We start from the raw sequence: 22,195 nt of genomic DNA, 5'->3' as shown, positions 1-22,195 counted from the left end.
CCTGCCCTGCCCCACACAGCAAACAATAACTAGCTTATGAAGAAAGCAAGCTAAACAGGAGTTGGTAGAGACCAAATCAGAGCTAAAATGTAAACATGTCTATTTAAACCTAAAACCATTAGCTATAATAATTTTATTAGGTGATAATATTTCAAAGTTGTATGTCTGTCAGCTTGTTGTGAATTCTTCTTCCCCCAGGTGGCCAGTAAAAAATCAGCTAATGCAGCTTTAAATAGATATTTTAAATTAACTTTGCTGCCAGCTAGTTATCTTAATTTAGTTGCTTAAACATGGTTAGATTGCCTGTTTTTTGCAGCCAGGATCTGCCTTATTTGTCCTTCTAACCAGCTACCAAAACAAATTTTGTGCCAGTCTGGACACAATTATCTTTTAGGACTTGGATGACGTTTGAACTGGTATCATTTAAGATTTATTTGTAAAGTGCTTCAAAACCTATTTATTCTCAAAGTAATTTTATTGTTGCTTCTTTGTCATGATTTGTTCCTATACATTTTTTTTTGCTTGTGTTATGCAATTGTTTTATCATGTTTTGTGTCTGAGAAGCACTTTGTAAAAGTTTTATTTGCATGCTTACTAAATAACATGGACACTGTAAAAAAGGGTCATTATCTTGTATTCCATTATGTATCATACCTCAAAATGATGGCAATGTGCAAAAGATGAATAAACTGAAAAGTAATTTTGTTAAAAACAAACAATTTCTGAAGACACACATGGGTGCCTGTTGCAGATAGGCATCGTTTAGAGAAGAAAAAAACAAAAACAAAACAAACACATGCCAGTATTGTCAATTTGATTTACTCTTTTGGGGCAAAAAGTGAGGTATCTTATCCAGTCTGGTTATCAAATAGGCAGTTTGGTCAATGTCAAATGAGTGAGCTCATTGTGTAAAACAGTGACATAAAATTGCTTCAAAGAGATGTTGCTCTTTCTGTAAGGTAGGAAATAGCTACTGAACTGCCGGTTACATAAATTCACTTTATATAAAATTAGGACTATCTGTTACAATACACAACCAGTGGGCTTTATACTAATAAAACATTTTATCAAGTTTATCAAAAGCATTTTGTCAAGTCTTTCATAGCATTTCGACACTTAACATAATGTTTATAGTGAGATATTTTTGATCATTTAAAAACATCTCAGACTGCGCTGTGCTGGAAAACTACATTACCCATAACTACACGCCTTCCTCTCAAATGCACATGCGCAGTCATTTGTTCTACTCTAGACAGCTGTAGGAGAAAATGGCAGCACACATGCTAGGGCAGCAGGTAAGACATTCAATGATTTTGGGGTTTTATTTCTTATTATGTTACTTCTGATGGAAAATTTTATAGCTTAAAAACATGTCTTAAGTATTATATTCCTTCTGATAACCAGGGAGTAAGGCTAAATGTCCAACAAATTCACGCGAGGCATTGCACTTGAATGACTGCTAACGTGTTAGCCTACCAGCTAGCTGTCTTTAACGTAAATGACACGAAGCGCACCAAAAGTTCATCGGTTGAAGTTCTGGTTTCTCTGTGTTGAGACCATGTAATTTTGCACCTCTAGGTCCGCCAGTTCAGCACGTCTGTGATCAGACCTGCAGCAAAGCTGGTCAAGGTAAATAATGTCAAACCGAGCATAACCACTTGTCTACAGACAGTACCAGGATTAATAAAACGGTGGCAGTTTATTTTATCTGTGTTTATGTCCTTCTAGCCTCCCATCCAGGTGTATGGAGTGGAGGGCCGCTATGCCACTGCTCTGTTCTCAGCTGCCAGCAAGCAGAACAAACTGGACCAAGTGGAGCAGGAGCTGGGGAAAGTGTCTGTAAGTCAACCCTGAATTGTAGGTCAATGACTGATGAAATTAGTGTACTTTATAATTGAATAATAAACCATTTGTATAATGGTCTGTTGTGTGTCAAACTTTGGTAATAAAAGCAGCTTCAGCCCAATCTGCCTTTCCTCTACTACATTAACTCAGTCACCTTTTGCTTTGTGCCATCTTGTTTTTCAGACCATGATCAAGGATCCCAAGATTTCTGGTATTGTTATGAATCCTCATGTAAAGCGCAACATCAAGCAGAAGGCTTTCACTGATGCTCTGGCAAAGGCAAAGGTTTCACCCATCACCATCAACCTCATTAGTGAGTGTTCCCTAGCAGGGGTTAAGTGGTCCTATTGTTATGTGCTGGCCTCTGTCTTAGCATTGCATAATATTAATCATAGTTCAAAAAGACCATTGCAGGTTTTGTTGGTGTATAGTCTGTGTGTGAGTGCAGCGTAGGGGTCATACAAATAGTTATAACGAAATGAGTTTAAGAGGATTCAGGTCAATATGGATTACAGAAATGTGAAATAACAGAAGTGTTTCTCACTTACATTGATGAACATGGTGAGTAATAAAAGAGTTATGGTCAACCAGCAACATGAGACAACATGAACATTTGCTTTTTGTACCCAAAAGAGATCATCATCAAGAGGTCTCACAGGATCCTACATGTAAACCATTCACATTTTACATATTTGTTTATTTTCAGAAGTAATGTAATATTTGTATCACAACTAATACACTTAAAAATGCAATTTTATTTTTTAATGCAATAAGTTTGATTCTCTCACCACGGACATATTTTTTTATGTCTTGTTCCTGTGACCTCTATGGAGACCTAAAGCGATGTCAGACCAAATAACTACAATAGGCAACACAGATATGAAACTTGTTGTGCAAGGTTTTAATTAAGTGGGAAAATCGTAAACGAATAAAAACATTCTCAAATGCAAATGTTGTAGATAAAAATGCCTTTTTAAACAGGCCAACTGTAAACTGCACAATGCATTCTCCGCAGCTGCATTACACAAATCCCATGTTTCAGTCAGCATAGGAGTACTATGTTGATATTGATCATGCTGTAAATTAAGTTTGGAGCTTATTTTCCAAAATTTCACATTTTAGCAAAAATTGTATATGGCAGGACAAGTTTGATAAAATGAAGGACGATATTTATTTTGAAGTAATGTAATACAAAACATGAGCTGTACTCTGTAATGTTTGCTCACTGTGTAAAGGTTCAACTGATGGCTGACAATTGGTAATGCAGAAAAACCCAAACGTATTCTGCTTTTTGTTTTGCAGATGTTTTGGCTGACAATGGTCGTCTTACTCTAACTGGTGATGTGATCAGTGCTTTCGGCAAGATGATGAGTGCTCACCGTGGAGAGGTCATCTGCTCAGTCACTACTGCTCAGGTATGACATGGGTGGACATGTAGGATATGTTCCTGCATACCTTTGTTAAATCTACACCGCAAAACAAATCACCTCATAAAAACAGCCCCTATTATGTATCAGTCACTCTAACTTTAATATTTAGATTTTTGCTTGCTATATATATATTGTACAGTCATGCAATGCGTATTTATCCATTTCAGCCTTTGGATGAAGTTAATCTTGCTGATCTGAAAGTCGCTCTCAAGGGCTTTCTCCAGAAGGGTGAAACCATCAAGCTGGAGACAAAGGTACTGTGTAAATACATCAGAAACATACATATTACCATATTGCAGTTGGTGTTACTTCATCACGATAAAAGTAAAGGTGAAGCAAATCATTTTGATGCCAATTTAGTGAATCAGTCGTAGTGTAAATTTAAATCATCTGTAATTTCAACTGTTGTCATTTCTTCACAGTCGGATCCTGCAATTCTTGGGGGCATGATTGTCAGCATCGGCGACAAGTATGTGGACATGTCCACCAAAACAAAGATTCAGAAGCTGACCAAGCTCATCAGAGAAACTTAAGTCCCATGGACTTAATTTTGCAAAAGATCAGAGACGACCATCGGAGGAAACGCTGATAAATGTATATTGCTACCTGTTCCAGCACTGAAAATAAATCCAGTGTCTGTGCTTAAGTTCATATGGATGTTAATAAAAACTACAAAAAAATGAAGAATGGTCTTTGTTGTCATTGTTGTTGTTATGACACTTGAGCTCAAATTTTTATCAATGACCAGTGATAATGTAGACATGTTTTTTTTTTGTTTTGTTTTTTTGTTTTTTGCATTTGTATAAGTGGTAGATAATGTAGCACTTGGTAGTTGCTACAATAGCATCAAATAATAATCTTTTGTGACTTTTTGTTGGTAGAAACCCACGTTCTGCTATTAAGATTATATTTAATATAGTTTTTTGGTAGAGCCACATTGGGTGACACTAATCTGCCTTGCGTTTCCTGAAAGCCTTAGTGCGCATGCGTGGTCAGCGCATCCTGTTTTATTAATTTTTTTTCCAGGCGAAAATGGCTGCCTCTCTCATCTAAACCTCTGCCTAAAGGATTAAATGAACAGAAAATAGGCAACAGAAAAAACAGGGACGCTGCAAGACAATAGCCATGGATGCCAGGGCGTAGTTTGTGCAGCGTCTTCACGAAGATGTGGCTGTCAGAGAAAGAAAATGTATGCGATTCGAAATTAACCCTTTCCAGCCCAACGTCCACCAACAAATGAGGTACGAACAATTCATTTTACTGTTTGCATGTGACAATACTTACGTTTAGTGTTGCAACGCTACAAGGCCTGTTTTCTCCACCAAAAGCAAGCTATTAAAAATGCTTCTTTGGGTTTGTGTTTGTCAGGGTAAACGTGCATTTGTAGTGCCTTTCTGCCTAATGTTTATTTCTCTGCACTCCCAACAGAAAATGATGCATCAAGTGACCAGTAGCAGCAATGACTATTGTATGAGTGGACTGGCAGAGGACTGTCATCCAGCCAGCCACTTTGATTTATGTAGCACCCAGTCCAACAAATTCTACCCCTCTCCAACCAACCCTGGTTTGCAGCTGTCTCTTGCTGGCCTAGCCCCTCTGCCACAGGGCATGCACAAAGCCATGGCATGCCAAATGCAAGACACCCAGAACGACTTCCAGACTCAGACAGTAAGAATCAGGGGCAATGAAGCTGCAGGGCCCGATAGCTCTAAGAAGAAGAAGGGCATTGTTAAGTCAGGGCGGAGAGGGAGACCATCAGGGACCACAAAGTCTGCTGGTTACCGAACAAGTACTGGACGTCCACTTGGAACAACTAAAGCAGCTGGGTTCAAAACCAGCCCGGGGAGGCCCCTTGGTACCACCAAAGCAGCAGGATATAAGGTCAGCCCCGGCAGGCCCCCTGGCAGCATCAAGAGTCTAGCCCGGCTCAAGAAGCTGGAGTTTGGTTGTGACAGCGGCAAGAAACTTGACTTTAGCAACTGCAGTGTTCCCAAGAAACTGGACTTCACTGCCTGTGATGTTCCACCTTTTCCATACACCATGATGGAGAAAAGAGACCTCTGTGAGCCAAGTAGCAAAGTGGATGAAACCAGAGAATAGTTCTGCAGCTAGCTTGAAAAATATTTGAGTGCATCCAGTAAGAGGACACTGAGGAAAACATTGCCTTCAAATGTTTTCAAAAATAACTGTGTCATTTGAAATGGCTCTGACTGAGTTTTCACTGTACAGTGGTTGACATTATCTTCATCCTCTCATAATAAATGACTGAATCAGAAGTATGTTACTCCAGTTTGGAAGAGATGCATGCATATGAATTAATCACACCAATCAGTATAGGCAAAAAATGTATGTATCAGTTTGTGGTTCGAACCTCACTGGAGAGTGGATCTTTTTTCCCCTCAAGCGTTGTGTTCCTCTGAGTTGTAACACGTTTTCTTACTCTGCTTTAACATTTCTATGGCCAGCTTCTTGTGATATTTTCTACATTTATAAAAATTGCATTTTAGTTGAAACAGCCTATGAAATCAGCTTTTTCCTTACCATAAATATGTGGATGTGTAATTGTCCTTTCTGTGTTGTCCAGTTCAATATGTATTTTATTTTGTGATATTATCCTGCATCATACCTAACAAGGGGACACTGCAATACATTTTAATTAGCTTGAACTGGTAAAACTCAATGCATTATAAACATTTGAACACAGTATTTGTTAATTCTTCACTTTGTGAATCTAGTTTTGATTATGTATTGTATTGCCTGTTTTCGTCCCTAAACTCACTTGATAAGCACTTCCAGATTTACATGTATGGTGTTATGCTGTTCATTAGAAAAAAGATTACTTCATAAAACAGAAAAGTGCTGTGTGGAATATGTAATAAATGCTAATGTGATGTATGTGAAACCAAAATAAAAGAACGACATGGTCTTTTCAAAATTACTTCTCTTCTTCCAAATCGAAAGCATGTAATCCTCCCTGTAGACACAAGAGGGCTCATGTCCCAAGATAATAGTAATCACCTTGTAATATTACCTTTAAATTAACCTCTAAACTAAATTAAATTGCGGGACACTGTCATACATGATCTTATTTTAAGGACGTATTCTTACACGGTGTGATAGTAGAACTGGTTAAAGATACTATGTAAGGGTCTTGTTTTATATAAACGCCAGGCATATTATCTGTTGGTGTGGGTGAATAAGTTGCTCCTCGAAGCTGTCTGGTCTTTCTACTGTACCATTCACCTAAAAGGTTATGGATATGAAGCACGTAAAGATGTGAGCCCAACAACCCTGATAGTGCGCTAAAAAAAATTGCAGAGGTAAGATCCTCTGCTGTCAAGTCGGCGTGTAACTGGATGGTCTTTGTTTGATCTTGAAGGACTGGCCCACTGTAGCGAGCCTATTGTGCACTCTGCGTTTGCGCGTTTATGGATATTTATCAATAAGATTATACAGCACGCGCACCAAATCCTTATTAATGTTATGTGAGAGCAAGCTACAAGACAATCACTGGTGTTTTAATCGGAGCAGAGCAGAGCCCGGTCGTAATGCACGCTTACAGCCACACTGACTCCTTCTTTCTTTCTGTTCTTTTCCTCAGCGCCTAGCGGCCTGTTTCCTCATGTCAGAGGACTCTGTGGAAAGGCAATATGGCGCACGGAGTTTGGTTTGACCGGAGAGGCCGTGTAGCTGTCTGCGCATTGCAATCATTTTGTTTCCATGATCTCCCTGTCGCCACAAAGAGATAAACAGGCCTATACCACTCAGTAGAGTTAAAGTCAGAAACAGCCGGTCAGACGCGCAGAAATGTGGCAATTTTCTAAAAACAGGTAATTCATTAAATTGTGATTATTACGTTAAATATCAGTTATTAAATACCAGTGACTATTAGAAACTTCACCTGGATGTAGATGTGCGTGCACGTGCGTGCTTGTAAGTGTGCGCGTGTGTTAGGAGGGTGAGTGTCACGGCCCTCTGCAGACGGGGGGTTGGGTAGCAGTGCCGATTGGTTGCTGCTCACCAACACAGTCAGTCTGGGCTTGTTTTAACATTAACCGGGGGCACTTCGACAGCAGGCAAAAATCATGTAGTAAATAAGCTGCTGTGGCTGTTAGGGGACCGGTTATGGCACACTGAATTTCGCCGCTGTATTATGTTGCAGCGTAATGGAGATTTACTTGTTATTTTGTATTTAAGGTGACAGTTTTTAGAGGGCCGCCGCTGATGAGGCGATGAAGTGCAGAGAATGAGAGCGGTGCCTTGGCCTGCTAGTGCTGCTGCAGCTGGGATTGTGCAGATCCGCTTTCACAAACCGAGAAAAACACTCGCTTTGTGCCACATTATCAAACATCCATTGTTGGTTTCACGCTGACCGACCTCTAAATGGTGAGTTTATCGCGTTTTTCCACGTGTTGATAGTGTTGTGAACTTAGTGCCGATCAGACCTTTTTGTGAGTTAATAGTAGCTTCCTATGTCGGTGTGTGGTTGTAGCTTGTTTGTGTGAGCCACTCAGTGTTTCTGTGATGGCTCAGTGTCACTACCTCTGTTACAGCCTCAGCGCTCCTCCATTGACTGTAGTAGTCAGCGATCGCCATGACCCACAACCACCAGACAAAGCAGTTCTATTTTCTGATAGTTTGTGAATGAATTATGAACGGAGCGGGACAGCGGTTGTGTTCTGTGTTTTGTCTTGTGCTGTCCGACCGGCCTCTACTATGGAGGCCATGCAATGTCGGCTTATTAGTGTGTGTGTGTATGTGTGTGTTTGTGTATGTGTACGCACAGTCCATTGCTGGTATGCTCCCTCATAGATTTCTATCGGACTGGATATGATTTCAGCTCTATTTCCGCAATGTTTTTTTTATGTGATTGTCAGGATGCTTTATTTTATTGTACAGTGTACAAGGCTTACTAGCTCCTCAAATCATAGTTAGTGAGAAACTTCAATGGCACATTTGCCATGTGTAACCTGCCTCTTTTTTTATTTGACAGGATATAGCCATGACAACATGAATCAGTCATACAGACAGGCTGTTAAGGGTTCAGCATTTGGTACTGGCCAGCCAGAGCTGAGGCCCCGCAATGGCCTTGTGAGCACTTCCTATGGAAACCAATGTGGCATTGTGAAGCGTGTGTCAGACCAACCGTCAGCTGTGCAACTGCCATCCTCCAGTCTCAAACAGCCAGCTGTACTGGGCTACAATCAGCCAGACCGAACTCACTGCTACAGCCCGCTGAGGAGGCTGCAGGACCATAACACTGTGGTCAACAGGCCTGACCTAGAGAGGGACCTCCATCCTAGGAACCACTTGCAGTGTGCAAGCCCAATTAGTGATGATGATGAGTTTGAGGCACCGTCAGTCCAGTTGCCTCCTTCTCCAGGCAATGATGACATGGAGCCTTTTGAGACTATGCAGGACGTAAACAGAAATGGCTTCTCACCCCAAAGTTCTGACAGCTTGGAGCGCTGCTCTCCCATCCCAAATGACTACCTGCATTTTGAGTCTACGCTGTTTGACAGCAATGACGTTAAGGAAGAGGACGAGGAGGGGGAGCACAACAGTAGCGACGACCTGGCGCCTTTTCACAACTCCCAAAAGTTGAGTCAGGAACGAACTGTTACTGACAGTAAGACCACATGTGATTCAGGGGGGGACAGAAGAACATACAAACCTACTGTCTTTAATCTGATGTCCAAAACTATATCTGAACTCAACCCTACACTAAGCCCCAGTGCACTGCCAGAAATCACTATGAGAGATGGGTGGAGTTTGGGTGAGGAATCAGACAGTGATGGTGAACTTGGCTCTCCTGTTGACCCTGGACTTATTTCACCAACTGGCACCAACTCTAATGTGAGTCTGAAATACCTGGGATACTTACTTTATGAAGTTTATCTTGGTTATATATTTCCATGGACAAAGTAGGTAGGACTGCGTATGCATCAAAATGATAGATAAACATAACTGTACCTGTACAGCTTCCAGCTGTAGACGTTTTACAGTGTCACTCAAATTATAATTTTATCGACCTTTTAGAAAGGTATTACACCATGTATTTAGAGATCACACAGGTTCCTAGCAATGATAACATAATATTTTGATGCAAAAGTTAAATAATACAAAATCTTTTTAAAGTCTCTAACTCTATTACTCAGAATGTCATTTAAATCATGACAGAAATTTTGATTTGATTCTAATTATCTCATATACAGTGCCACAGTTTTCTAAATTAGATGTTAAAGTATTTTTATTGTCCTGGTTAGTCCAACAGCCCAAAGAAAAAGCCTCTTCCTGCAGTAAAATACTTGGAAGGGGACTTGGTGTGGGCAAAGTTCAACAGACGACCCTGGTGGCCCTGCCAAATCACCTGCGATCCAGACCAGGGGAGCCACACTAAGATGAAAGGTGAGGTTTGATTTGCATATGCATTTTATGATTAAATTGTTTCCCACAACTTGACCTTTACCCGAGAGGTTAACACCAACCACAGGAATTCTTTTGTGTGTAAGTTAGTTGATAAATTGACAATTATTCTACTTTGCTTCAGTTCCCAGTCCCCGTCCTTGTCGGATGTATTTCCTGGAGACGATCGGAGAGATTATAGAATGTGCCTGGGTCCAAGGGAATGTCATTCTTCCTTTTGAAGGAGGCCATCAGTTTGAAGACTTACCTGTGCTTAGACGGAGAGGGAAGCAGAAGGAGAAAGACTACAAGTATACGGTAACTTATGAAATAACTAACTAAAATCTCATCTACATATTTACGGCGAACATTATTTTGAATGTTAATTGTGTTCTTGGCAGATACCCAAAAGTTTACTGACTGCGTGGAAAGTCAGTGTGACAGAAGCTGAGTATCTACTTCCTGGTCGACAAAGGAACACTGAAAGTGTGCTTTCAGTATCCATCAATGGAGAGGAGCGTGTACCCAGCCCACTCCCCACTGAAAAGCCAGAGGAGGCCCCCTCTCCCACTGTGGACTCTGGCCGAACCCCATCTCCAAATATGCCCCCCAATGAAAATGAACACCATCTCATAAAAAACTCTACAGTTCAATCCAACAAGAGCAAAGCTTGCAAGAAGAAAAAGAAATGTTTGTCAGATATATTTGGCCATATAGTTGGTGGATCAAAGGAATCATCTACCGTCACAAACATAACGGACAAGTTTCATACAACAACTTGTGCACTGAAAGAAGAGCCAAAGGACTCCCCCTATGCTGACCTGGACTCAGTTCCAATGCTGCATCGTCCTAAACGTACAGCAATGTCTCCAATACAGGATGTAGACAGACTGGTCAGAAAACAGGGTTCATCAAAAGCTAAAACAAAGTTAACTGAAAAGATGAACCAATGTACAGATTCCTGTGATAGCATTTTAACAAATAAATTGACATCTAAAGATACAAATTCTGAACAGAATTTGGGCAGCTGTAATGAACTGTTGTACAGTTCAACTGAAAAGCACTCTATGAACCTTCCTGCCAGCAGTCGTCTGATGACGAGGGCTCTGAAAGCAGAGGAAAAGACAGATCTCAAAGACGCACTGGCCACAAGCCAAATCTCAACAGATACTCATAATGATGATTGTACTAATAATACATCTACTAATGCACCAATCAAAACTGAAATGTCTCCTAACTGGGGATCCCCCAGCAATGCATCTTCCTCTACCGATCACAGCTCTCCAAAAAGGCGTGCAAGGAAGCCTGATAAGAAACTAATTCGTAATGGCTCATTGATAAAGTCTAAGTGTTCAGGCTCCAGTGTAACCACTGTGCAACCTGTTAAGATCAAAACGGAAAATGTTGCCCCAGATCTTTCAACTTCTTCTTCCCCGTCCTTGTCTCTGTCTCCCATGGAAGCCTTTCAGGATGTCAAGGAACTAATGTTTAAATCGCTTGTGAAGGAGGACAGCAGTGACTCTGAGCTCACTGCATTTCGGCCTGATTCCAATTATAAATTCAGTACTTTTTTGATGCTGCTGAAAGACATGCATGATATCAGAGAAAAAGAAGGTAAACCCCTGACTCTCCCGCCATCACCAGTCCTGATCAAGGAGGAACCCTTGGTCATCCCTACTGCTACTGGGGGTGACCCACTTAAGGGTTCTAATGAAGGTTTTACTCAAGGGATTAAAACAGAAAATGGCCACTTGAGAAAATCCACAATACCCAACAACACAGCAGCGAAAACCAAGAACAGGACTAAAGCTATCATGACAGCAGACACCTACCACTGTGAAGACTTTCCTGTTCACTCTCAGACTGGGAGCTCAGACAAGCAGCGCAGAAAACAAAGACTACCGGCCAAACTGAAACTCAGCATACCTGGCCTTTCCTCAGACCTGGCTGACTTGGCTTATGGCAGGGAGTTTGTTAGTGGCCACGCTGACTTAGCTGATCCTGGATCTGGTCCTCCCGTCGCTGCTGATCCCTCGGCCAGCTACCTCAACAAGAACTCAGAATCCACAGTGGCTCCAAAGAAGCGCTGGCAGGTGGTTGAGGGGGCTGCAGAGAGTAAGGGAGGGGGTATGAGTGAGGCGTCTGCTGAGATGAATGGGCCTTACACCACAAGGCCGTCACCAGATCTTGATCTGGGAATTGAGAAGCAGGCAGAGAATGACTCGCACTTCCTAGAGACAAGCAGCACAGCCGGTAAGACACAAACTGCTGCTGTTTAGTTTTTCCACTGAGATGGTAAAATAAGTAACAAAGCGATACGTATGTCATGTATGTTTACACAGGGCATTCAGAGAACAAACGTTTGCGGAAACCAACTAAAAGGCTCCTGGAGTCAACTGAGGAGTATGAACAAATATTTGCCCCAAAAAAGAAATCAAAGAAACACACCTCAGAATCTTCCAAAATGGTAAGAAATTCATCTTTCTTTTAATTTCCGTTAATTACAAATTGAAATTACTACACTTGATGTAAATATGAAATATCGTTTACTTTAATGTTTTACTGTTTTGTGTTTAAGAAAAACTTTACATATTCAGGTGTGTATATTCTAACAGTATTTTTCAACATCTTGTGGCACCTGTATGTCACCTTAATGGTTAACTCTGCAACCTACAGCATATAACGTGTTTCTGTGGAGGCTTTGAGAATATTCTATATTGTGTATGTACTGTATAAATTACAGTAATATAGACTCCCTGTTTCACAACCTGTTTCCAAAAGACAGACACTGTATACTGTATATACTGTATATGGGATGTAAATTGCTCCAAAATAGATTTTTTGTGAATAATGGAATAATTACATACTTTAGTAATCATTCCATTCGTATGATCGTGTGTCTGTACAGTTACGTGTATCATTCCATCATTTATCGCCTTATTGATGAGTTATCAAGATATCATTGAAGAAACAAATTTGATAGACTTTTAATTTCTGTAATATCTTAAAATATCACTAGAACATGCTGCTCTTAATTTGAAACTATATATTTGATGTACCCCAATCGTGTTTTGTTTGCATGTGTGTACACAGCAGACATCAGGGATGACAGCACTCCATGATCTCAGTACCACACCAGGATCTGTTACCTCATGCTCATCTTCTCTAGAGCCCACAGAGGCTCTGACTGAGCCTGAACAGAGTCCATCTCAGGACGAGCTTTCTCCTGTAGCATCCTCAGTATCCCCAGCCGCGACCCAACCCCCCCTTGACACAGAGACAGCAGAAGAAACTGATCTACCTCCTGAATCTGGTAAATAACTTTAAGAGTGTCTTCTCACTGAATATCATGTTTAAGCTGGTGGCAACTGTCAGGCCGTATGATACAAAATAGACTGGTGTTTCTCTGTGGAATATTTAAAATCTCTTATTATGAATGAACCATTATGTCCCTGAGATGATATTTTTACATTAGAATAAATAATGCATTATTTAATCATTTTTTTCGCCGTAGACACAGGGTTATTAATCCAAGAGAGAAAGAGGCCAAGGAAGCTGTCACACAAGGTGCTGGAATGTCCCATAGAAGAAGTGTCTGTAGCTCCTATAAAAAAGAAGGTATGTTACGACTGAGATGGCAGTGGGCAAGTGTACTAGTGTGTGTATACTATTCCAGTTAGTATTTTGGACTAGTACTGAAAATGTACATATTTTCACAATTTGTCATCTTTGTTTTGTAGGAGCTAAAGCGACACAGTGCCGTTACCTCTGAGGTGAAGGTGTTGGTCAAGAAAACTCAGGTTCTTCAAAAGCAAATTCTATCGCTCTCCTTATATCCAAACAAGCAATTTGATGTTGAAATCAATCTACCTTATTTAATCATCCTCAACAATCTCATATTGGATAGGTTGCATCTGTGAAGAAAGAGAAGCCTACACCCACCACATCCTCAGCCCCTGCTGTCGCCTCCCAGCACTCGGAGAGCAAAGACGTTCTCGGTGGACCCAGTCCAAACAGTCCTCCCAGCCCCCGGGAGTCTAAGACCCCCAAGCAGGAGACAGAGATGGAGCCCTCCAGCACTGAGGAAAAAACAAATGTACACACTGGAACACTAACTCCCAAACCTGAGGTGTGCATGTTGTATTGTTCAGCTGAAAAAATCACTAGTCATCCATCAAAGAGGGATCTGTAGTCTTGCATCCATGACCATGGGTAACAATAGCTCTTTCTTAATATCCGTAGGTACAGTCTGTGGGGTTGAATGACAGCCTCTCTTCCCATGTGGATATAAAAGGGAAAATAGGAGCAACATCCTTAAAGGAGAATGTTTGTCAGGTGGGACAATCTATTAGAAAGTATATATTTTTTGCTTTGTATGGCTCAGTTTCGGACACATCCTTCATTTGCAGCAGGTAGATCACTAGCATCTTTTACTGTGTATTTGTGTGTATGTTTGTGCAGGTATGTGAGAGGACAGGAGACCTGCTGGTGTGCGACGGCCACTGTTATGGAGCATTTCACCCGCAGTGTATAGGCCTGTCAGTGGCTCCCAGGGGAAAATTCCTCTGTCGTGAATGCAACACTGGTGAGTACGCCGGTGTCTGACAGGGGCAGCGCTGATCTGTCAATAATCATAAAATGTGTGGTCTTACAAACTTGAGTTTTGAAATACTTCTTTCTTTTGGTTCCTTCCAGGTGTCCACACATGCTTTGTATGTAAGAAGTCTGGTGATGGGGTAAAGCGCTGTATGATACCACTGTGTGGGAAATTCTACCATACAGACTGTATATTGGGCTACTCTGCAACCCAGCCACATAACAAAGGCTTCCGCTGCCCTCTGCATGTTTGTCTGTCCTGCCACATCACCAACCCTCTCAACGTCTGTAGCTCTAAGGGTAAGCTCCAGTCTGCCTGTGGATATAATGTGATGACTGTTACATGTTAGAAAGGTCCCCACAGACTTGAATCATGCTGACTTCATGACCTCATACATTTCCTGATTTCATGAGCAAAGATCTCGGGACTGTGCACCCCATCAGAGTAAAGGCACTGTCATATTTCTTACAACACTGAAAGTGGTGCTTTGGAGTCCCTTTGGCAAAGATTAAACTGTAACCATCACTACACATTTTCTGCCTGCGTAGCAGCAATGTGTATGCACTTAGAGGTTCACCATCGGCACCATCCTGGAATGTTTAGTGAAAAATGGACCTTGTTGTTGATCCATGTTGTGCCAAACTCTGAACCTGCTCTCAGTGTGTCCGTTGCTGGTAAACACGAGGTAGTTAGCGCGAAATTTTTTGTTCAGAGATTCTCTACACTATATTTGGTTATTTGCAAAATTGACCATCTCCTCTATAAACGACTCACTGTTTACATGTAAACAGAAAGGAATTATACATAATAAAGTGGCTGTAAGTAGTAGCCCCTTTAGCGTCTTTGCTCATGTGTCACTACAAACCGTGCCAGTAGCGAGAGATGTCTGATGTCTTAATACAATATCCTCGAAACAGCTCCTGGTGCTGACAATACACACAGTGTGTGTTATCTCGGGTTTTGGCAATTTGACCTTGCTCTATCTGAAACAGTTGCTGCACATATTTTTGGCACAGAACACTTACATTAAAATTTTTTTCTTTCTTGGACTTTGATGTACCAGCTCTCCAGATAATCCTGTAAAATCTAATCAATTTGTGTCAATCAAGGTGTAAGGGGACGTGACATTTGGAGGGCATTTAAAGTGCTTCATAAGACATTCAGTTGACTGAGAGCACTGTGTGTTGTTGAGTTATTGTTACAAAACCTCAATGAAATGTCCAGATGTGTGTGGATTAAGATGTCTTTGTTCCTCTGTATTTTAATTTTAGGTCGGCTGGCTCGATGTGTGCGCTGCCCTGTGGCTTACCATGCCAATGACAACTGCATGGCAGCAGGCAGTTTGGTGCTGGCAAACAACAGTTTCCTCTGTCCGAACCACTTCACTCCCCGCAAAGGCTGCAAGAACCACGAACACATCAATGTTAGCTGGTGCTTCGTCTGCTCTGAAGGCGAGTTTGGTTTTGTTCTATGGTGATTTTTAATCTGCCAACAAAACAGTTTTACTACTATGATCACATATACATTTCCTGATATGAGCTCAGATGTGAAACTGCTGAATGACTCAGACCTGATCACTCTCTTGCACATTTTTCCAAACTGTCATCTTGTTTCAGATATTAATAACATCCATAAAAGTGCCTGCTTTGGAAATGCACTGTCCTTTATTCTTCAGGAGAGCATAACCACTTAAATTTCCCCCACTTAGCGAATGTATCATTGATGTAAAAACTGTCTTTGTTTCCATTTGTATGCTGTACCTACACACACATCCGCCTCTTCAAACCAGGATCTCAAAAGGCCATAGTGCCCAAAAGGAATATGTCAAGACTTTACTTCCACACCTGCTTGAGCTTAGCACAATCATTAGTAACACTGATGGTATGAATTGGTATAGCCACCGATGTGTCCCCTGCTTAAATAATTAGTCAACGAGATCAAAACACTAGAAGACGACTGACAGCAGTCGTAACAGATCATTTGGTATTTAGTTACTGTTTATCCCTAAGAACGTGCAGATGGTTGTAAATCAAAATCCTTTGGGCTTATTGATTGTTGAAGAGATCAAATATACACTTTTAAGACATTCTTTGGGCTCTGGTAACTGGCAATGGCCATTTGTCATTGTTTTTTATATTTTGTAGACAAAATAATAAAATAGCCTTGTTCATTTAGTTAATAAACTCAATATATTTTCATTGCCCTTATCAATGTGTTGTGCTGTGGTTTTGTAGGGGGCAGTCTGCTGTGCTGTGAGGCCTGTCCTGCTGCTTTCCATAGGGAATGTTTGAATATGGAGATGCCTCAGGGCAGCTGGTTCTGCAATGACTGTAAAGCTGGGAAGAAGCCTCGTATTAAGGACATACTGTGGGTCAAATGGGGACGTTACAGGTAAGTGCACAACAACATTGTCTTCACATACACACACTGGTTTTAAGCAACAGCTAAAGTACCCATATTTCTTCTTATGAAACCTGACCTAACTCTTTAGGTGGTGGCCTGCAGAAGTCTGTCTGGCCAAAGATGTTCCAAATAACATCTTGAGAATGAAACACGAGGTGGGAGAGTTCCCAGTCCAATTCTTTGGCTCCAAAGATTTTGTGTGGACATACCAGGCCAGAGTCTTCCCTTACATGGAGGGTGACACTCACAACATTGAGAAAATGGGGAAGGGTGCAGATGCAGTGTACAAAAAGGGTATGTGCTTTAATTCAGCGACTGTATTTTTGCAAGTGCTCAACTGAATCTTAGCTTAAGTTTATGCGTTAATAGTCTGAGTAAAGATCATGTCTGTCTTTATAGCCCTGACTGAAGCAGCAGAGAGGTTCAGAGAGCTCCAGGCAGAAAAGGAAATGAGGCAGCTTCAGGAGGACAGAAAGAATGACAAGAAACCTCCTCCATACAGGCACATTAAGGTATAGTGTGACACCAAATATGCATCTGTGCTCATCTAGACTGACCTAAGACCAGTTCACCTAGATGTACAGTAAAAATCACGCCGCCGTCTCTGTCTCTTAGGTAAACCGGCCAATTGGGAAAGTCCAGATCATAACAGCTGACCTATCAGAGATCCCACGTTGCAACTGTAAAGCCTCTGACGAGAACCCCTGCGGCATCGATTCAGAGTGCATTAACCGCATGCTGATGTATGAGTGCCACCCCCAGGTGTGTGCGGCAGGGGAGCGATGTCAGAACCAGGCCTTCACAAAGCGCCAGTACACAACTGTGGAGATTTTCAGGACACTAGGTTGCGGCTGGGGTTTACGTGGTGTGTCAGACATCAAGAAGGTAGGTTGGAAAAAAATCTGACACAAGGTTGTTGAGTTGTAAGTAGTAAACACATTATACTTATTCCTCTATCTTATTTTTTTTTCTCTGTTGCTTCTCAGGGAGCCTTTGTTAGTGAATATGTGGGAGAGGTGATAGATGAAGAAGAATGTCGAGCCAGGATCAGACATGCCCAGGAGAACGACATCTGTAACTTCTACATGCTTACACTGGACAAGGTGAATCTGGGCTAAATACCTGCTAACACGATCATTTGTTTATGGTACTGCTTAGCAACCCACTTGATTCATAATGTAGATCAGATGCCTGGTGCAAACCTACTTCTACTTTTTAATTCCAGGACCGGATCATTGATGCTGGGCCCAAAGGGAACCAGGCTCGCTTCATGAACCACAGTTGCCAGCCAAACTGTGAGACCCAGAAGTGGACTGTGAATGGGGACACCAGGGTGGGGCTGTTTGCTCTACAAGACATCCCAAAAGGTTTGAGTGACAGCCTGCAACTCACTTTTGTTGTTTTGCATTGTATAGGATTAAGAATGCAGATTATTTCATTAATTTACCATCTACAATCTGAGCGCAGTATTAGAGCTAATCCAGCATGTCCTTTAGGTGTGGAGCTGACTTTCAACTACAACCTGGAATGTCTTGGGAATGGGAAAACTGCCTGTAAATGTGGAGCACCCAACTGCAGCGGTTTCCTTGGTGTCAGGCCAAAGGTAAAAGTACACATTTGAACAGTTTTATTGCTTCGTGAGCACACTTGGCACCCTTTAGATGATCCTCCGACCGTTCTTGCCTAAATTTACAATTTACAACAAAAAGCTGCCTTTTCCTTCTTCTTGTTCAGAACCAACCGTCAGCAGAGAAACTGAAACTGAAGGAGGGAAAAAGAAAGGTTCCCATGAAGAAGAAAACCAAGCAAGAAGTGACCAAGGAAAGAGAAGACGAGTGTTTCAGCTGCGGTGATGGGGGACAGATTGTGTCCTGTAAGAAGCCAGGCTGCCCGAAGGTCTATCACGCTGACTGTCTCAACCTGGCCAAGAGGCCCGCAGGCAAGTAGGGACTGAGGGCTGTCACTGTTTATGTAAGGATCACTTTTAGCCCGTATCATATTTTTAAAGGGGCTCAATTAAATCAAAATTGTTTCTCAAAATTGACTCAACTTTCAAATATCCTCAAGCATTCATGGCTTTAAGGAATGATCACTGGGCAGTGAATTGAATTTGGGTAAAAGTGGACTAAACTTCGTTTTGTGCTAATGATGACAGAACGACCAGATATATCTAACAAAACATTGCCCTTGATCATCTGCTGCTAACATGCCATTTCTGGATATTGTTGGTATTGTATTGAGTGTTTTCAAACTCCCACCCAGCCGAATGGCATTTTCATAGTCTCATTATTTCAGTTTTTTAAGCAGATTTTAATCAGACTTCTATGACTTTTATAATATTAAGTGGCTTATTACATTTATCAACCTCAGTTTGGTCAAAAAATGTCACTGTTTGTGCCTTTTTAGTCTAAAAAAACACAAGCTATACTGAGTACTGACACTAGTCTTGTCCCCAGGGCGGTGGGAGTGTCCGTGGCACCAGTGTGACATCTGCGGAAAAGAGGCAGCTTCATTCTGCGAGATGTGTCCCAGCTCTTACTGTAAGGAGCATCGTGAAGGCATGCTCTTCATTTCCAAGCTGGATGGCAAATTGTCCTGCAGTGAACATGACCCCTGTGGGCCCGACCCGCTGGAGCCAGGAGAGATTCGTGAATACGTGCCCAACACGACCTCTGTGAGGCCTGGGGCAATGTCTGTGCCCATCACTCCCTCGCTGGTCCCAGACTCCAGAAGAGCCAGTTCCTCTGCTGCTCCCATCTCTTCCCCTGCTGGTCAGGCTCCACTGGGCAGGCAGGAGCCTCCTCCTCGTCTCTACATCAACACAAAGACTGCTACCTCGAGCTTCATCCCTTCCAGCAGGTCTCACCTCAGAGACAGGACTGAGGGGAAAGCGTTCTCCACTCCTACCTCCTCCAAGGATGAGAGAGAGGATGGTGAGGTGGAGGACGGGGAGGTGTGCGGGTTAGAGGTGGAAGAGGTGGAGGAGGTGGAAGACGACGACGACGACGATGACGACGAGGAAGCAGAAGAGGAAGAGGATGAAATGGAGGAGATGGAGATAGTGGAAGATGAAGAGGAGGAGGAGCCACTGTATGGAGGGGACATGCTGGAGGAAGATGACGAGGATGAGGATGAGGACGACAACGACGACGAAGGGGGGGATGTGTATGACACTTGGGATGATTATGTGGATGAAGATGCTGATGATGGAGAGGTGGAGGACTTGGAGGAATGGGGGAGAGTGGAGGATGATGGTAAATGACTCGGCCCATCCATTCCTTTATACATACTCAACAAAAACTCTCAATAGACATTCAAAGGACAAAAAGAGTTTGATATTTTGGTACCTACTTGAACGCAACACTGCCTTCACTTTGGTACTACGTTGCCTTCTCATCCACTGCTGGACTGGCGGTGCGGATGTGTACTGGTGCTAAGGCTCGAGGACTGATTCAGTCCATCTCTTTATACTTCTGTCAATATGTTTATTTGTGTCTGGTGCTGTTATGTTCTTTTGTTCTTTCTCTCATTATTGTTTACATTTTTTGGCCTTTTTTAAATGTTTGGAATATAAGAAAAAGTTGAGAAGTTTCACCTGACCAAACTGTCACGATAAGGGCATCTTATGTTGTTGTTACTGTCTTAACCTTGTCTTTCTAATTACAAGAGTGATAAAAAATAGTGTTCTCACTGGTCCATGTTACAGTTAGGCACAACAATACCTGCTTGATGCTTCTGAGGAATGCAAAATAAACCCACTGGAGTCATCAAGACTGAAATGATTCTTGTCAAGATAAAAAAAAAAAAAAAAAAAAACAGCCAGTAGTTTTTTTTCATTGATTTTACTATTTCTGTTAATGCATCCTGTTTTCTCTCCAAACAGGTAGGTCAGAGCTCAGGATCGGACACACACAGAAATAAAAGAATGCCGTGACATTGCACAACCAAAATATGCATCACATATATCTTTAACATTGGTTTTACACCCATCACTGCTGTCCCATTAACAAAATTAGAATAAAGTCAAATTACTTATTCTCATGGTATCCAGTATTTCTTTCTCTTCTCAGTCACACATGGCAGAAGAAATCTTTTTTTGTCAGCAATATATCACAAGGATACTTTTAAGCTAATGCTGTAACTGCCATGTGAGTTTGTAAGTATATTTGATAAGTAAGCAAGCTGTATCAGCATTCAGGAGATGGGGAGTAAAAAATAGTACTTTGGTTATCTCATTGTGTATCCTGTAACATGTTTGATTATTTTTCTACTTGAGGTTTCCACCACAGATTGTGTTAGAAGTCTTGACTTTTGTCCGTTAAGTATGGCTGGTAACCATATGTGACTTGAAGGTTTTGAACTGCAGTCTGTTTTCTGCTTATCTCAGACACCGTTTCTCATAGTTCTTGCATCTCATACTCAGTTCATCAAGACAGATTTACCAGGTCTGAATGCAGGAAATAAAAATGAACCGTTTTTTATAGACTGGTGCTTCATGTGAACCATATTTTCTATTTATCAGTCCTATTGTCTTTCACATTATGCATTACACTTTAATGATGGTTCAGCCTATAAAACAAGATTCAATCAAACTGTAGTCTGTTGCACTAAATTTCAATAAAAAGGTTAAGACTTTATTTTGATGCAGTTACGCTCTTCAAGATCAGGTAAAAACACACAAACACACCCTGAAGCTTTTGTGGCCCTTGGAGTTCCGGGGCTTGGTAATCCAGTGGTGTACTTGTGCCCCCCAGTGGTGGAAGAAGTACTCTGATATTTTACTAAAGTAAAAGTAAAAGTACCACTGTGCAGAAATATTTTGTTACAAGTAAAAGTTCTACATTTTAAATTTGATGTCTGTGAAGATTCCCAGTCATCCAGGTCCATGATTATCCAGGAAAAGTTGATCCAAGGGCAACTGGACTTAGTTGTGGGTGCTTATAGACATTTCCCCTCTCAGCCATGAGGCCTCTTCAAAACTTGACTTGGGTACAAGTGCAAAAGCATTGGCATAAAAATATACTTAAAATGACAAAAAATGAAAGCACTCATTATTGAAAATGGTACATATATGTAGGCTATATATTACTGGATTATAATTGTTTATGCATCAATGTGCAAGCATCACTTTAATTTGGCAGCTGTTAAAAATGCAGCTAATATTAACTACTTTATTAATTGCTAGGTTGCTTAATCATTAATAATATATTATATTTTTTGTTTATATGGATATAAACATATCCATATAGTTACTACCAGTACTTATGTAAAAGTATTTAGTCAATTACACTTACTGGTGTGAATGAAATGAGCATCATTCACATTTGAGATATGTTGTTAAAAAGTATAACCACATCTGTCATGTTCCACACAAAAAGAAAAATGTTCTGATTAAGTAACACAATTATGTAAACAACCGTGGCTGTGGTTAAGGCTCTGTCTACATCGAGGTGAATAGTGTAAACAGCTCCGTCCTCTAGATATCGCTGTTTCCCAACGTCATGACGTCAACACC

General features: G+C 41.4%; 3 protein-coding genes across 4 annotated transcripts; all 3 read left to right on the top strand.

Moving 5' to 3' along the window:
- The first annotated feature begins 1,188 nt into the window (after positions 1 to 1,188).
- On the top strand, positions 1,189 to 3,962 carry atp5po (ATP synthase peripheral stalk subunit OSCP). Its single transcript, XM_056383443.1, has 7 exons — positions 1,189 to 1,295; positions 1,579 to 1,629; positions 1,729 to 1,839; positions 2,029 to 2,158; positions 3,148 to 3,260; positions 3,443 to 3,529; positions 3,698 to 3,962. The coding sequence occupies exons 1-7, from the start codon at positions 1,269 to 1,271 to the stop codon at positions 3,806 to 3,808; spliced, it is 630 nt and encodes a 209-aa protein (XP_056239418.1). The 5' UTR covers positions 1,189 to 1,268; the 3' UTR covers positions 3,809 to 3,962.
- A 323-nt stretch (positions 3,963 to 4,285) lies between these two features.
- si:ch1073-44g3.1 (uncharacterized protein LOC797133 homolog) lies at positions 4,286 to 6,210 on the top strand. Its single transcript, XM_056382934.1, has 2 exons — positions 4,286 to 4,516; positions 4,704 to 6,210. The coding sequence occupies exon 2, from the start codon at positions 4,707 to 4,709 to the stop codon at positions 5,373 to 5,375; it is 669 nt and encodes a 222-aa protein (XP_056238909.1). The 5' UTR covers positions 4,286 to 4,516; positions 4,704 to 4,706; the 3' UTR covers positions 5,376 to 6,210.
- A 1,115-nt stretch (positions 6,211 to 7,325) lies between these two features.
- nsd1a (nuclear receptor binding SET domain protein 1a) lies at positions 7,326 to 20,718 on the top strand. Of its 2 annotated transcripts, none has more exons than XM_056383022.1 (23): positions 7,326 to 7,661; positions 8,269 to 9,131; positions 9,542 to 9,683; positions 9,826 to 9,998; positions 10,082 to 11,933; positions 12,023 to 12,147; positions 12,777 to 12,993; positions 13,195 to 13,298; positions 13,421 to 13,480; positions 13,588 to 13,809; positions 13,923 to 14,015; positions 14,142 to 14,265; positions 14,376 to 14,576; positions 15,549 to 15,728; positions 16,512 to 16,668; positions 16,769 to 16,974; positions 17,080 to 17,192; positions 17,296 to 17,565; positions 17,667 to 17,783; positions 17,906 to 18,047; positions 18,177 to 18,283; positions 18,415 to 18,619; positions 19,137 to 20,718. In XM_056383022.1, exons 2-23 carry the CDS (start codon positions 8,286 to 8,288, stop codon positions 19,940 to 19,942), a joined length of 6,462 nt encoding a protein of 2,153 aa, XP_056238997.1. In that variant the 5' UTR covers positions 7,326 to 7,661; positions 8,269 to 8,285; the 3' UTR covers positions 19,943 to 20,718. The 2 variants fall into 2 exon arrangements, with proteins under 2 accessions (XP_056238997.1, XP_056238996.1); XM_056383021.1 differs by having other exon boundaries at positions 12,774 to 12,993.
- The last annotated feature ends 1,477 nt before the right edge of the window (positions 20,719 to 22,195 follow it).

Source organism: Seriola aureovittata, chromosome 8, assembly GCF_021018895.1.
Source record: "Seriola aureovittata isolate HTS-2021-v1 ecotype China chromosome 8, ASM2101889v1, whole genome shotgun sequence".
NCBI classification, from domain to species: domain Eukaryota; kingdom Metazoa; phylum Chordata; class Actinopteri; order Carangiformes; family Carangidae; genus Seriola; species Seriola aureovittata.
Note: the sequence above shows the minus strand (reverse complement) of the source record. Positions and strands in the feature narration are given on the sequence as shown.